Source organism: Arachis hypogaea, chromosome 6, assembly GCF_003086295.3.
Source record: "Arachis hypogaea cultivar Tifrunner chromosome 6, arahy.Tifrunner.gnm2.J5K5, whole genome shotgun sequence".
Lineage (NCBI taxonomy): Eukaryota > Viridiplantae > Streptophyta > Magnoliopsida > Fabales > Fabaceae > Arachis > Arachis hypogaea.
In genome coordinates this window covers 38,851,544-38,868,288 of record NC_092041.1, presented here as the reverse complement: position 1 = coordinate 38,868,288, position 16,745 = coordinate 38,851,544, and the positions used below count along the sequence as shown (strand labels likewise).

Below are 16,745 nucleotides of genomic sequence, written 5' to 3'. Positions count from 1 at the left end.
GCCATACCCTTACTTCATTCTTGGTTTAAGCATGAGGACATGCTTGGTTTAAGTGTGGGGAGGTTGACAAACCCCATTTTGACGGTTTATCTTGTATTGATTTTTGGGGATTTTATCACCTTTTACCCACATTTATTCAATGAAATAGCATGGTTTTATAACTTCTCCCTTAATTGTGCTTAAGAGTGAAATCATGCTTTTTAGGACTTAAAATAGCTAAATCTAATTCTCCTTGATTCCATTAGATGCCTTGATATGTTTGTTAAGTGATTTAAGGTTTAGGAGGCAAAGATTGGATCAAGGGAATGAAGAAAGAAAGCATGAAAAGTTGGAGAACTCATGAAGAAATGAAAGAACCGGAAAGCTGTCAAGCCGACCTCTTCGCACTTAAACGACCATAACTTGAGCTACAGAGGTCCAAATGATCCAGTTCCAGTTGGGTTGGAAAGCTAACATCCGGGGCTTCGAAACGATATAATATTTGCCATAGTTGCTACACGTATGGTGGCGCGCACGGGCATAATACGCGCACGCACCGTTGGTGCACGTGGTTCACTTCATGCAAACTCGTGGCTAGCGAATTTACAAGCCTTGTGGGCCTAATCCAACTCATTTCTGATCCTATTTAAGCCAAGGATTGAAGAGGGATGGACATGTTAGTTACCATTAGTCATAGTTTAGTTTTAGAGGTAGTTAGAACTAGTTTCTAGAGAGAGAAGCTCTCACTTCTCTCTAGAATTAGGATTAGGATTAGGTTTAGTTCTTAGATCTAGATTTAGATTCATCTTCTTCTACTTCTATCTTCTCAATTCCTTGTAGTTACATTCATCCTTCTCCTACTCTTTTGGTGTAATCTCTTTTATGTTGTTCTTATATTTTGTTGTAGATCTAGTATTGTTCCTTCTACTTTCTTTCAATTCAATTCAAGGTAATTCATAATAATTGTGTTTCTTTTGATTGTTGTTGTTAATTTCTTTCAATAATTGTTGTTAGATTCTCTTCTTGTTGTCAATTTGCTTTGCTTTTCTTTTGTGCCTTCTGATGAGGGATAAATTATACGCTTTTTGGCATTGTTTTTATATAGTTTTTAGTAAGTTTGAGCTACTTTTAGGGATGTTTTCATTAGTTTTTATGTTAAATTCACATTTCTGGACTTTACTATGAGTTTGTGTGTTTTTCTGTGATTTCAGGTAAATTCTGACTGAAATTGAGGGATTTGAGCAAAACTCTGAAGAAGGCTGACAAAAGGACTGCTGATGCTGTTGGAATCTGACCTCCCTGCACTAGAAATAGATTTTCTGGAGCTACAGAACTCCAATTGGCGCACTCTCAACGGCGTTGGAAAGTAGACATCCAGGGCTTTCCAGCAATATATAATAGTTCATACTTTATTCGAAGAATGACGACGTAACTTGGCGTTAAACGCCAAGTTCATGCTGCTGTCTGGAGTTAAACGCCAGAAAAACGTCATGATCCGGAGTTGAACGCCCAAAACACGTCATAACCTGGAGTTTGACGCCAAGAAATGCCTTAGCTCGTGGATTGATCAAGCTCAGCCCAAGCATACACCAAGTGGGCCCCGGAAGTGGATTTATGCAACAATTACTTACTCATGTAAACCCTAGTAGCTAGTCTAGTATATATAGGACATTTATCTATTGTATTAGACATCCTGGATTGTATTTTGAATCCTGTGATCACGTTTTGGGGGCTGGCCATTCGGCCATGCCTGAACCTTTTGCTTATGTATTTTCAACGGTGGAGTTTCTGCACACCATAGATTAAGGGTGTGGAGCTCTGCTGTACCTCAAGTATTAATGAAATTCTATTATCTTTTATTCAAATCTCTCTCATTCTTATTCCAAGATATTCATTCATACCCAAGAACATGATGAATGTGATGAGTCAGATTACCCTCATTATTATTCTCACTTATGAACGCGCGTGATTGACAACCACTTCCGTTCTACATGCAACAGAGCTTGAATGCGTATCTCTTAGATTCCCCAACAGAATCTTCGTGGTATAAGCTAGATAGATGGCGGCATTTATGAGGATCCGGAAAGTCTCACCTTGTCTGTGGTATTCCGAGTAGGATCCTGGGAATCCGGAAAGTTTAACCTTGTCTGTGGTATTCCGAGTAGGATTCCGTTAATGAATGACTGTGACGTGCTTCAAACCTGCAACCTGCTGGGCGTTAGTGACAGACGCAAAAGAGGGATTCTATTCCAGCAGGGGAGGGAACCAACCGGTGATTAGCCGTACTGTGACAGAGTGCGTGAGCATTAGTTTTCACTGCGAGGATGGGATGTAGCCATCAACCATGGGTGATGCCTCCAGACTGGTTAGCTGTGCGAGTGACAGCCGCATAGGATATTTCCCCGAGAGGAAGAAAGTAGCCACAGTTGATGGTGAACCCCTATACAAAGCTTGCCATGGAAAGGAGTAAGAAGGATTGAGTAGAAGCAGTAGGAGGGCAGGCGTCCTTGGGCCATGCAGCATCTCCATCCGCTTATCTGAAACTTCCACCAATGAATCTGCATAAGTATTCTATCCCTTTTATTATTCCTTTTTATTATTTATTCCAATAATCACAATTACCCTTTAATCTGCCTGACTGAGATTTGCAAGGTGACCATAGCTTGCTTCATACCAACAATCTCTGTGGATTCGACCCTTACTCACGTAAGGTTTATTACTTGGACGACCCAGTACACTTGCTGGTTAGTTGAACGGAGTTGTGAATTCAACCAGTGCCATAATAATGATTTCATACAAAGACAAACAACTTAAAGAGAATTGATCACAATTTCGTCCACCAAGTTTTTGGCGCCGTTGCCGGGGATTGTTCGAGTATGGACAACTGACGGTTCATCTTGTTGCTCAGATTTGGTAATTTTCTTTTCAAAAACTTTTTCAAAAAATTTTCTTTTTATTTTTCGTTTTTCCAAACTATATTTTCGAAAAAAATTAATAAAAATACAAAAAAATTAGAAAATCATAAAAATCAAAAATATTTTGTGTTCTAGTTTGAGTCTTGTGTTAATCTTTATGTTTGGTATCAATTGCATGCTTTTAAAAATTTTTCTTGCATTTTTTCGAAAATCTCATGCATTCATAGTGTTCTTCATGATCTTCAAGTTGTTCTTGACAAGTCTTCTTGTTTGATCTTGATGATTTCTTGTTTTGTGTTGTTTGTTGTTTTTCATGTGCATTTTTGCATTCATATTTTCCATGCATTAAAGATTTCTAAGTTTGGTGTCCTGCATGTTTTCTTTGCATTAAAAATTTTTTTTCAAAAATATGTTCTTGATGTTCATCATGATCTTCAAAGTGTTCTTGGTGTTCATCTTGACATTCATAGCATTCTTGCATGCATTCATTGTTTTGATCTAAAAATTTCATGCATTGAACATTTTTGTTGTTTTTCTCTTTCATAATTAAAAATTCAAAAATCAAAAAAATATCTTTTCCTTGTTTCCCTCTAAAATTTCGAAATTTTGGGTTGACTTGGTCAAAAATTTTTAAAATTAGTTGTTTCTTACAAGTCAAGTCAAAATTTCAATTTTAAAAATCTTATCTTTTCAAAATCTTTTTCAAAAATCATATCTTTTTCATTTTTTATATAATTTTCGAAAATTTCAAAATTATTTTTCAAAATATTTTCAAAAATCTTTTTCTTATCTTTTTATCAAATTTTCGAAAATTAAGCTAACAATTAATGTGATTGGTTCAAAAATTTGAAGTTTGTTACTTTCTTGTTAAGAAAGGTTCAATCTTTAAATTCTAGAATCTTATCTTGTAGTTTCTTGTTAGTTAAGTAATTTTTAAAATTAAATCTTTTTCAAAATATCTTTTTCAAATATATCTTTTTATCTTTTATCTTATCTTTTTCAAAAATTTTATCTTTTTCAAAATTTGATTTCAAAATATCTTATCTAACTTCTTAATCTTCTTATCTTTTTCAAAATTTGATTTCAAATCTCTTTCAATCAACTAACTAACTTTTTGTTTGTTTCTTATCTTTTTCAAAACCACCTAACTACTTTTCCCTCTCTAATTTTCGAAAATTCTCCCTCTCTTTTTCAAAAATTCTTTTTGTTTTAAATTTTAATTTTAATTATATTTTATCTCTAATTTTCGAAAATCACTAACTCTTTTCCAAAAATTATTTTCGAATTTTCTCTTCTCCTCTCTTCTTCTATTTAATTATTTAATTACTAACACTTCTCTTCACCTTTCTTCATCCAAAAATCCGAATCCTTCCCTCTTCTTCCTTATACCCCTTCTTCTTCTACTAACATAAAGGAATCTCTATACTGTGACATAGAGGATTCCTTTTTCTTTTCTTGTTTTCTTCTCTTTCATATGAGCAGGAACAGGGAAAAAGGCACTCTTGTTGAAGTTGATCCAGAACCTGAAAGGACTCTGAAGAGAAAATTAAGAGAAGCTAAATTACAACAATCCAGAAATAACCTTTCAGAAATTTTCGAACAAGAGAAGGACATGGCAGCCGAAAATAATAATAATAATAATGCAAGGAGAATGCTTGGTGACTTCACAAAGCCAACATCCAAGTCTGATGGAAGAAGCATCTCCATTCCTGCCATTGGAGCCAATAACTTTGAGCTTAAGCCTCAACTAGTTGCATTAATGCAACAAAACTGCAAGTTTTATGGACTTCCATCTGAAGATCCTTATCAGTTTCTAACTGAGTTCTTGCAGATCTGTGAGACTGTAAAGACGAATGGAGTTGATCCTGAAGTCTACAGACTCATGCTTTTCCCTTTTGCTGTAAGAGACAAAGCTAGAATATGGTTGGACTCACAACCTAAGGATAGCCTGGACTCTTGGGATAAGCTGGTCACTGCCTTCTTGGATAAGTTCTTTCCTCCTCAAAAGCTGAGCAAGCTGAGAGTGGATGTTCAAACCTTCAAGCAAAAAGATGGTGAATCCCTCTATGAAGCTTGGGAAAGATACAAGCAGCTGACCAAGAGATGTCCATCTGACATGTTTTCAGAATGGACCATGTTAGATATATTCTATTATGGTCTCTCTGAATTTTCGAAAATGTCACTGGATCATTCTGCAGGTGGATCTATTCACCTGAAGAAAACGCCTGAAGAGGCACAAGAACTCATTGACATGGTTGCAAACAACCAGTTCATGTATACCTCTGAGAGGAATTCTGTGAATAATGGGATACCTCAGAAGAAAGGAGTTCTTGAGATTGATGCTCTGAATGCCATATTGGCTCAGAACAAAATGTTGACTCAACAGGTCAACATAATCTCTCAAAATCTGAATGGATTGCAACATGCATCCAACAGTACTAGAGAGGCAGCTTCTGAAGAAGCTTATGATCCTGAGAACCCTGCCATGGCAGAGGTTAATTACATGGGTAAACCATATGGAAACACCTATAACCCATCATGGAGAAATCATCCAAATTTCTCCTGGAAGGATCAACAAAAGCCTCAACAAGGCTTTAATAATGGTGGACGCAATAGGCTGAACAATAGTAAGCCATATCCATCATCTTCTCAGCAATAGACAGAGAATTCTGAACAAAACACTTCTAATTTAGCCAATATAGTCTCTGATCTGTCAAAGGCCACTTTTAGTTTCATGAATGAAACCAGATCTTCCATCAGAAATCTGGAAGCACAAGTGGGCCAGCTGAGCAAGAAAGTTATTGAAACTCCTCCCAGTGTTCGCCCAAGCAATACAGAAGAGAATCCAAAAGGAGAGTGCAAGGCCATTGATTTAATCAAAGTGGCCGAATGCATAGGGGAGGAGGAGGACGAAAATCCTAGTGAGGAAGACCTCCTGGGATGTCCTTCAAGCAAGAAGGAGTTTCCTATTAAGGATCCTGAGGAATCTGAGGCTCATACAGAGACCATAGAGATTCCATTAAACCTCCTTCTGCCATTCATGAGCTCTGAAGACTATTCATCCTCTGAAGAGGATGAAGATGTGACTGGAGAGCAAGTTGCTCAATATTTAGGAGCTATCATGAAACTGAATGCCAAGCTGTTTGGTAATGAGACTTGGGGAAGTGAACCTCCCTTGCTCATTAGTGAACTGGACACTTGGATTCAGAAAACTCTACCTCAAAAGAAACAAGATCCTGGCAAGTTCTTAATACCTTGCACCATTGGCACCATGAGCTTTGAAAAAGCTCTATGTGATCTTGGGTCAGGGATAAATCTGATGCCACTCTCTGTAATGGAGAAGCTGGGAATCATTGAGGTACAACCTGCATTGTTCTCATTACAATTGGCAGATAAGTCAATGAGACAAGCTTATGGAATAGTAGAGGACGTGCTAGTAAAGGTTGAAGGCCTTTACATCCCTGCTGATTTCATAATCCTAGACACTAGGAAGGAAGATGATGAATGCATCATCCTAGGAAGACCTTTCCTAGCCACAGCAGAAGCTGTGATAGATGTCAACAGAGGAGAGTTAGTCCTTCAATTGAATGGGGACTACCTTGTGTTTAAGGCACATGGCCATCCCTCTGTGACAAAAGAGAGTAAGCATGAAGAGCTTCTCTCAGTTCAAGGTCAAGAGGATCCCACACAGTCAAACTCTAAGTTTGGTGTTGTGAGGCCACAACCAAACTCTAAGTTTGGTGTTCAAATTCCATATCCAAACTCTAAGTTTGGTGTGGAGACAAAACACTAAATTGATCTGATCATCTTGTGGCTCCATGAGAGCCACTGTCAAGCTATTGACATTAAAGAAGCGCTTGTTGGGAGGCAACCCAATTTTATTTATCTAATTTTATTTTATTTTGTTTTGGTGTTATTTTTGTGTTGAATTAGGTACATGATCATGAGGAGTCACAAAAAAATCAAAGAAATTAAAAACAGAGTCAAAAACAGAAGAAAAAAAATTTTTCACCCTGGAGGCAGCGCAGACTGGCGTTCAACGCCAGTAAGATGCATCTGGCTGGCGTTCAACGCCAGAACAGAGCATGTTTCTGGCGCTGAACGCCCAAAACAAGCAACAACCTGGCGTTTAACGCCAGGATGCGCACACAGAGGACAATCTGGCGCTGAACGCTAGAAACAAGCATGAAACTGGCGTTCAACGCCAGAAACATGCATTACATGGGCGTTTAACGCCCAGAACATGCACCAATGGGCGTTTGAACGCCAGGATGATGCATGGAGGCAATTTACATGCCTATATGGTGAAGGAATGGTATTTCTTTTCACCTCAGGATCTGTGGACCCCACAGAATCCCCACCTCAGGATCTGTGGATCCCACAGGATCCCCACCTACCTTTTCTTTTAATTCTAATCACACTCTCCTAATCCAAATCTCATTTTCAATGTCACACTTCCCAAAAACCTTCACCAATCACCTCAATTCCTCTTCCCAATTACCCCATTCACCATTCACATCAACCCACTCTTCCCCATACACCCCACCTACCTCCATTACATTCAAATTCGATTTCCCACCCTTTCCCACCCAAAATGGCCGAACTCCCACCCTCCCTATCCCTATAAATACCTCTCCTTTCTTCTTCATTTTCACACAACACAAACCCCTTCTTCTCTCATATAGCCGAACCCCTTCCTCTCCTTCTCTACCACAATTCTCTTCTTCTTCTTCTACTCTTCTTTTCTTTTTTGCTCGAGGACGAGCAAATTTTAAGTTTGGTGTGGTAAAAAGCCTAAGCTTTTTATTTTTCATTCACCATCAATGGCACCCAAGACCGGAATATCCTCAAGAAAAGGAAAAGGGAAGGCAAAAGCTTCCACTTTCGAGTCATGGGAGAAGGAGAGATTCATCTCCAAGAGCCATCAAGACCACTTCTATGATATTGTGGCAAAGAAGAAGGTGATCCCCGAGGTCCCTTTCAAGCTCAAAAAGAATGAGTATCCGGAAAATGTGAGGTTGGCGTTTCACCTACCCATGATGCAAGGTGATGAACGCCCCTACACAAGAAGGGTCAACTTTAATCAAAGGTTGGACCAAGTCCTAATGGACATTTGTGTGGAAGGCGCCCAATGGAGAGTAGACTCCAAAGGCAAACCAGTCCAACTAAGAAGACTAGACCTCAAGCCTGTAGCTAGAGGATGGTTGGAGTTCATCCAAAGATCCATCATCCCTACAAGCAACCGATCTGAAGTTACTGTGGATCGGGCCATCATGATTCATAGCATCATGATTGGAGAGGAAGTGGAAGTTCATGAAGTCATATCCAATGAACTCTACAAAATAGCCGACAAGCCTTCATACATGGCACGGCTAGCCTTCCCCCACCTCATATGCCATTTATGCTACTCAGCTGGAGTTATCATAGATGGAGATGTCTCCATTGAAGAAGACAAGCCCATCACAAAGAAGAGGATGGAGCAAACAAGGGAAGTTCCCCACGGCCCTCAAGAAGAACATGAGGAAATTCATCATCAACAAATGCCTCAAGGAATGCACTTTCCTCCCAACAACTATTGGGAGCAACTTAGTACCTCTTTGGAAGACTTGAGCCATAATGTTGAACAACTAAGGGTGGAACACCATGAACACGCCCTCACTCTCCAAGAAATAAGAGAAGATCAAAGAGCAATGAGGGAGGAGCAACAAAGGCAAGGAAGGGACATAGAAGAATTGAAGAACATCATTGGTCCTTCAAGAAGAAGACGCCACTAGAGGTGGATTCATTCCTTGTTCTTTATTTTCTTTCTGTTTTCGTTTTTAAGTATTATGTCTATCTATGTTTTGTGTCTTTATCTCATGATCATTAGTATGTAACCATGCCTTAAAGCTATGAATAAAATCCATTAGTCCTTCACTTATCTTAAAAGAAAAATGTTTTAATTCAAAAGAACAAGAAGTACATAATTTTCGAAATTATTAGTGAATTTAATTTAATTATATTGATGTGGTGGCAATACTTTTTGTTTTCTGAATGAATGCTTGAACAGTGCATATTTTTGATCTTGTTGTTTATGAGTGTTAAAATTGTTGGTTCTTGAAAGAATGATGAACAAAGAGAAATGTTATTGATGATCTGAAAAACATCATGAAATTGATTCTTGAAGCAAGAAAAAGCAGTGAAAAAAAAAGTGGCGAAAATTTTAAAGCAAGGATCCAAGGCTTTGAGCATTAATGGATAGGAGGGCCCAAGGAAATTAAATCCAGGCCTAAGCGGCTAAATCAAGCTGTCCCTAACCATGTGCTTGTGTCATGAAGGTCCAAGTGAAAAGCTTGAGACTGAATGGTTAAAGTCGTGATCCAAAGCAAAAGAGTGTGCTTAAGAGCTCTGGACACCACTAACTGGAGACTTTAGCAAAGCTGAGTCACAATCTGAAAAGGTTCACCCAGTTATGTGTCTGTGGCATTTGTGTATCCGGTGGTAATACTGGAAGACAAAGTGCTTAGGGCCAAGGCCAAGACTCATAAAGTAGCTGTGTTCAAGAATCAACATGCTTAACTAGGAAAGTCAATAACACTATCCAAAATTCTAAGTTCCTAGAGATGCCAATCACTCTAAACTACAAAGGAAAAAGTGAGATGCCAAAACTGTTCGGAAGCAAAAAGCTACAAGTCCCGCTCATCTAATTAAATTAATATTCATTGATATTTTGGACTTTATAGTATATTCTCTTCTTTTTATCCTAATTGATTTTCAGTTGCTTGGGGACAAGCAACAATTTAAGTTTGGTGTTGTGATGAGCGGATAAATTATACGCTTTTTGGCATTGTTTTTATATAGTTTTTAGTAAGTTTGAGCTACTTTTAGGGATGTTTTCATTAGTTTTTATGTTAAATTCACATTTCTGGACTTTACTATGAGTTTGTGTGTTTTTCTGTGATTTCAGGTAAATTCTGACTGAAATTGAGGGATTTGAGCAAAACTCTGAAGAAGACTGACAAAAGGACTGCTGATGCTGTTGGAATCTGATCTCCCTGCACTCGAAATAGATTTTCTGGAGCTACAGAACTCCAATTGGCGCGCTCTCAACGGCTTTGGAAAGTAGACATCCAGGGCTTTCCAGCAATATATAATAGTCCATACTTTATTCGAAGAATGACGACGTAACTTGGCGTTAAACGCCAAGTTCATGCTGCTGTCTGGAGTTAAACGCCAGAAAAACGTCATGATCCGGAGTTGAACGCCCAAAACACGTCATAACCTGGAGTTTGACGCCAAGAAATGCCTTAGCTCGTGGATTGATCAAGCTCAGCCCAAGCATACACCAAGTGGGCCCCGGAAGTGGATTTATGCAACAATTACTTACTCATGTAAACCCTAGTAGCTAGTCTAGTATATATAGGACATTTATCTATTGTATTAGACATCCTGGATTGTATTTTGAATCCTGTGATCACGTTTTGGGGGCTGGCCATTCGGCCATGCCTGAACCTTTTGCTTATGTATTTTCAACGGTGGAGTTTCTGCACACCATAGATTAAGGGTGTGGAGCTCTGCTGTACCTCAAGTATTAATGAAATTCTATTATCTTTTATTCAAATCTCTCTCATTCTTATTCCAAGATATTCATTCGTACCCAAGAACATGATGAATGTGATGAGTCAGATTACCCTCATTATTATTCTCACTTATGAACGCGCGTGATTGACAACCACTTCCGTTCTACATGCAACAGAGCTTGAATGCGTATCTCTTAGATTCTCCAACAGAATCTTCGTGGTATAAGCTAGATAGATGGCGGCATTTATGAGGATCTGGAAAGTCTCACCTTGTCTGTGGTATTCCGAGTAGGATCCTGGGAATCCGGAAAGTTTAACCTTGTCTGTGGTATTCCGAGTAGGATTCCGTTAATGAATGACTGTGACGTGCTTCAAACCTGCAACCTGCTGGGCGTTAGTGACAGACGCAAAAGAGGGATTCTATTCCAGCAGGGGAGGGAACCAACCGGTGATTAGCCGTACTGTGACAGAGTGCGTGAGCATTAGTTTTCACTGCGAGGATGGGATGTAGCCATCAACCATGGGTGATGCCTCCAGACTGGTTAGCTGTGCGAGTGACAGCCGCATAGGATATTTCCCCGAGAGGAAGAAAGTAGCCACAGTTGATGGTGAACCCCTATACAAAGCTTGCCATGGAAAGGAGTAAGAAGGATTGAGTAGAAGCAGTAGGAGGGCAGGCGTCCTTGGGCCATGCAGCATCTCCATCCGCTTATCTGAAACTTCCACCAATGAATCTGCATAAGTATTCTATCCCTTTTATTATTCCTTTTTATTATTTATTCCAATAATCACAATTACCCTTTAATCTGCCTGACTGAGATTTGCAAGGTGACCATAGCTTGCTTCATACCAACAATCTCTGTGGATTCGACCCTTACTCACGTAAGGTTTATTACTTGGATGACCCAGTACACTTGCTGGTTAGTTGAACGGAGTTGTGAATTCAACCAGTGCCATAATAATGATTTCATACAAAGACAAACAACTTAAAGAGAATTGATCACAATTTCGTCCACCACCTTCCAAGTGTTTGATGAAATGCTTGGTAGGATTTTAGTGTAGCTTTTGTTCCTCTTGGCTTTGATTGAGTAATTAGTGACTCTTGAGTTATCTAATCCTTTTGTTGATTGATAATTAGAAGTTGCTAATTGATTTGAATACCTCTAAAGCTAGTCTTTCCTTTAGGAGTTGATTAGGACTTGAGGAATCAAATTGATTCATCCACTTGACTTTCCTCCATGGTTAGAGGTTAACTAAGTGGGAGCAATGGACAATTTGTCATCACAATTGAGGAGGATAACTAGGATAGGACTTCTAGTTCTCATATCTTGCCAAGAGCTTTGTTAGTTGTTAGTTTATTTTCTTTGCCATTTATACTTCTTGTCCAAAAGCTTAAAAACCCCAAATATAATTCACAACCAATAACAAGACACTTCATTACAATTCCTAGGGAGAACGACCCGAGGTTTGAATACTTCGGTTTATAAATTTAGGGGTTTGTTTTAGTGACAAACAACTTTTTGTATGAAAGGATTATTGCTTGGTTTAGAAACTATACTTCGACGAGATTTTATTTGAGAAATTCTAAACCGTCAAAAATCCATTCGTCAATACACTATCTACTGAACATAGTAAAAACTAAGTTCAAAGCCCTAGATACACTATCCAGTGAACTGAATGAAAATAAGAACAATTTTTATACAAACTCCTAGTTATAGTGAAAAAATGCAATTAGAATAACCCTAAACCCTGAACACACTAAATATCAAGTAAATGAAAATCACCAAGGCCACCGAATCGAACAACATAAATGTGGTGAACAAATCGTTATAAACTTTCAATCATCAAGAATAGTATTTCTCCATGCAAAAGATGTCAACTCAACAGAGTAACAACCAAGTTCAAATTTAGATACAGTATCTACTCACATACACTATCCACTAAACAGAGTAAAAATCAAGTTCAAAGCCCTAGTTACACTATCCACTAAACTAAATGAAAATAAAAACAAATTTCATACAAACCCCTAGTTATAGTGGAAATGCAATCAGAATAACCCTAAACTCTGAACACACTAAATATCAAGTAAATGGAAATCACCAAGGCCACCGAACCGAACAACATATATGTGGTGAACAAATCGTTATAAACTTTCAATCATCAAGAATAGTATTTCTCCATACAAAAGATGTCAACTCAATAGAGTAACAACCAAGTTCAAATTTAGATATAGTATCTACTCACATACACAATCCACTGAATAGAGTAACAATCAAGTTCAAAACCCTAGTTACACTATCCACTAAACTGAATGAAAATAAGAACAAATTTTGTTCAGAGCCCTAGTTACACTGTAAAAATGCAAACAAAATACGTCGATCTACTAAACGAAGCAAATCAATCCAGTACACCTAAAATGCAACTAGGAGAAATGCTACATTGCAAGATTTCAAATGAACAGTAGTTTTTCTCATACCTTTGTCAGCCTCTGTTGCAGTTTTTGTTTGTTTTTGGTTGTTCCTTGTGAAATCTTCTCACGATTCTTCTCCAGTAGTGGTTTTTGCAGAGAACGTGAGCGTAGTTTGAGTGATTTTGAGAGAGATTCGAAGAGTAGTAGCGATTTTGTGTGTTTTGAAGAAGAAAGAACGTTTTTCCATAATGAAGCGCGAATGAAGTAGCGGTTTCGTGTGTATTGAGCGCATGGAAGTCATGTTTATTTAGTAATATTGGATGCACGTGAGGTTTTTGAGATTGGTCCAACTTAGATACATAGATACATGGATGTGTAGCATGACAGTAAAAAAAATACCCATAAATTCATAATTAGAATAAAATTAGGTTAATTAGCGTAAAAATTATATATAAAAAATTTGTATTTTTTTATTTAATAGAAGAGTAATCAGAGTTTGGAAATTAGTTTGGATTTCACTTTGGATTTCGCTTCTCCAAAATCAATACTCAAAGTAATTATAATCGGATATCATGGAGTCATGGAGTCAGATTCAATTCATTGGTTCTAATATTATATACATATTCAATATCCATTTAATCGGTTTGATTTGGTTCGATTCGATTTAAATTCGAACGGACCGAAATCGATCCGTTACGTTCAAAGTCATGATAAATTGATAACCTCGTCCTCAAGTCCAAACCTGCGGCAAAACCACAAAACACAAACCTTCCGAAAGCACATGACCGTGCTCCTCGTTTTCTTCTTCCCTACGGGAGTACGAGTAATTGACGTTCCACATTTATATTCTTCAAATAGAAAATAAATATATAATCCACGTCATCTAAATATCATCATGTATGCACATTCAAACATACACATACATCATGAACAAGATCCAACTCTGCCGTAACGACTGACATCCTCACTCCCTTGACCTTAAACCCCTTCTCTTTATATATATTTGACCCCGTTGCCTCTCTTTTCAGATTCCTCTTCAAATTAAATTTCAACAACTCTCGTCAAAAACTCAAAACCAACTCTTATTCTTATTTCCCCCAAAACAGTTCCCCACATGGGAGGGGTTAGTTTCAGTTTCAACGTTCAATTTCAGTTTCAGTTTCAGTTTCAGTTTCCATGTCTTCTTTTTTATTCAAATTCCTCACTCACGCAATTTCCGTTTTTTTTTACATCGTGCGGTTACAGAAAACAGATCAGCCAAAGAATGACACGGAGAAGAAGACCGAAGGCGGAGGGAACAAAAACGACGCTCCCTCCACTGTCGTATTGAAGCTAGACATGCATTGTGAGGGATGCGTTAAGAAAATCAAACGCGCCGTTCGCCACTTTGACGGTAACAAACTAACTAACTTAAAACCCACCCACTGGCCACACAAGCGAATTCCGCTATCGATGACAGAATTTTCAACTTTGGTTTGTTGTGGGTTTCAGGTGTGGAAGACGTGAAGGCCGACATCTCCTCTAACAAACTAACCGTCTTCGGAAAAGTGGACCCCGCTAGTGTTCGGGACAGGCTGGCCGAGAAAACCAACAAGAAGGTTGAGCTCCTCTCCCCTCAGCCCAAGAAAGACTCCCCCGCCGCCGATAATAAACCGCCGCCGGAGAAGAAGCCCGATGACAAGAAACCGGAAGCCAAAAAGCCCGAAGAGAAAAAGCCTAAAGAGGTAGATTATTATGATTTAGTTTAATTTTTTATTGTTATTTACTTATTTTTTATCTTGGTCAATACGGTGAAGACTGAAACAGAGTGCAAATTTCATCCTAATTGAAAAATTGAGTCGTAATGTTTCCGTAACGACCGAGTTAAATTAGTGCGACTCGTTCTCCACATAGCTATGACTCTTTTTCTGAATTTCATTTGATTTTAGAGTGTCCTGATTTTAATATTTAATTTTAATTTGTGGTTTGGTGTTGTGCAGAGCACAGTGGCGTTGAAGATCAGATTGCACTGTGACGGTTGCATTCAGAAAATTCGCAAGATTATCCTCAAGATCAAAGGTAACTTCTGACCTAATTAAATTAAATTAAAGCTGTTATTTCTCTGTACTTAATTTACAAACGTATTTTATTTATTTAAATAGTTAATTATAAGTTGGGTGGGCTTGTGATGCAAGAGCAAAGCCCCACACGATTATTGTTTAAAATGGCACTTAAATTTTAATTAGTTAAATATTGATTAAGAATTAAGGTGAGTACCGACTAATTAATCTAGCATGGTGTGTGATGACGTGTTGCTGAGCAGGAGTGGAATCGGTGAACATTGAAGAAGGGAAGGATTTGGTAACCGTTACGGGAACCATGGACGTGAAGGAAATGGTGCCGTTCCTGAACGAGAAGCTCAAGAGGAACGTTGAGATGATGGGCCCACCCAAGAAAGAAGAAGATAAAAAAAACAAAGAAGGAGGAGGGGAAAAGAAAGTGAAGAAAGAAGGTGGTGGTGGTCGCGGCGGAGGAGACGTTGGGAAGAAGGCGGTGGTGGAGGAAGGTGGGACCAAGGCAGTGGAAATTAACAAAATGGAGCACTCCGGTTACGGGTACCCACCTGCTCCTATGTATTGGTACGATGGGTATGGACCTGGTCAAACTAGTACTAGCTACGCGGTGGAGGTTAACCCTTCTTCATCAGGGGCCGGGTACCCTAATAATCAAGGGTACCCTTATGATTATTGGGGTTATGGAGGGGGCCATGATGTTAATCATCATAATAATCAAGGGTATACCGAGCCACCCCCTTATTACATGCACCCTCGTTATCCTGCTCCTCAGATGTTCAGCGACGAGAATCCCAATGCTTGTTCCCTCATGTGATTCAACGGCCATTGGATTGGAGATCCTCACAATTTTAGGAAAAATAGAGTTAATTTTTGTCTTCTTTTATTTCAGAATTAGATTATACAGCGTATACTCGAAACATATATTAGCAGATTGTAATAGACACCCAAAAAATATTAGCAGATTGTAAATAACAATTTTTATATATAAGGAATTGCGGCAGAAAGGTGCTTCTTCGTTCTATGTAGACATTTAAGGATCTTTTATTCCACTCTCTGTGTTATAATCATGATCATCTACAACAATTCGCATGATGGTTCGGTTATAATGGCAACAGGTCAAACTTTATTATAGAGCTCCTCTTAAATTCTTAATTCTTAAATATTTGCGAATGAATTTTCTTTTTTTTTTCTCAATTAATATTGGTTTTCCCTAAAGTAGTAGTAAATTGTGTTTAGGACGTCAACTCTGTTATCAATTAAACAAAAAAAGCCTTTATTATTGATCGCATAATTTAAGAAAATAACCATCTTTTGTTAATATGAAAACCCCAGAAGTTAATTGTATTTGTATGCATTAAAAAAGAATCAGAACTTCGGTTCTACCGCATAGGATTGAACAGTGACGTGGCTGGCTGTACGGCCGGCTGGCCTGAGATTTGGATTCTGATAATTAAAGTGGGAAAAGTTGGAGTAGTTTGTTGTTTCCTGTTTGGCCCGTTTCTAATTTTGTGATGTAATTAAAGAAAAACAAATACAGATCATTGTTGAGATACCTTTGATGATGCCGTCGTAATTAAATCTTCAAGAACCTATGGTTTAATTCCAAATTGGCATGCTAAGTTGGAAAGAGTTCTTGGCTTTGTCTTGTATGTTTGACACAATTTTTGTGGGGATTCATACTTAACTATGCAGTTAGTTTTGTTAATTCTATCAAAATTAAAATAAATAATAATAATAATCATGTCGTTAAAACTCATCTTTATTATTTCCTGTTCAGTGTTGACAATTTCCTCCTGCAGCAGGAAAATTATATTAAACAACAATACTG

General features: G+C 38.2%; 1 protein-coding gene across 1 annotated transcript; it reads left to right on the top strand.

Moving 5' to 3' along the window:
• Positions 1-13,514: 13,514 nt before the first annotated feature.
• LOC112696553 (heavy metal-associated isoprenylated plant protein 5) lies at positions 13,515-15,936 on the top strand. The gene is made up of 5 exons (XM_025749356.3): positions 13,515-13,986; positions 14,109-14,256; positions 14,355-14,587; positions 14,843-14,921; positions 15,166-15,936. The coding sequence occupies exons 1-5, from the start codon at positions 13,978-13,980 to the stop codon at positions 15,729-15,731; spliced, it is 1,035 nt and encodes a 344-aa protein (XP_025605141.1). The 5' UTR covers positions 13,515-13,977; the 3' UTR covers positions 15,732-15,936.
• The last annotated feature ends 809 nt before the right edge of the window (positions 15,937-16,745 follow it).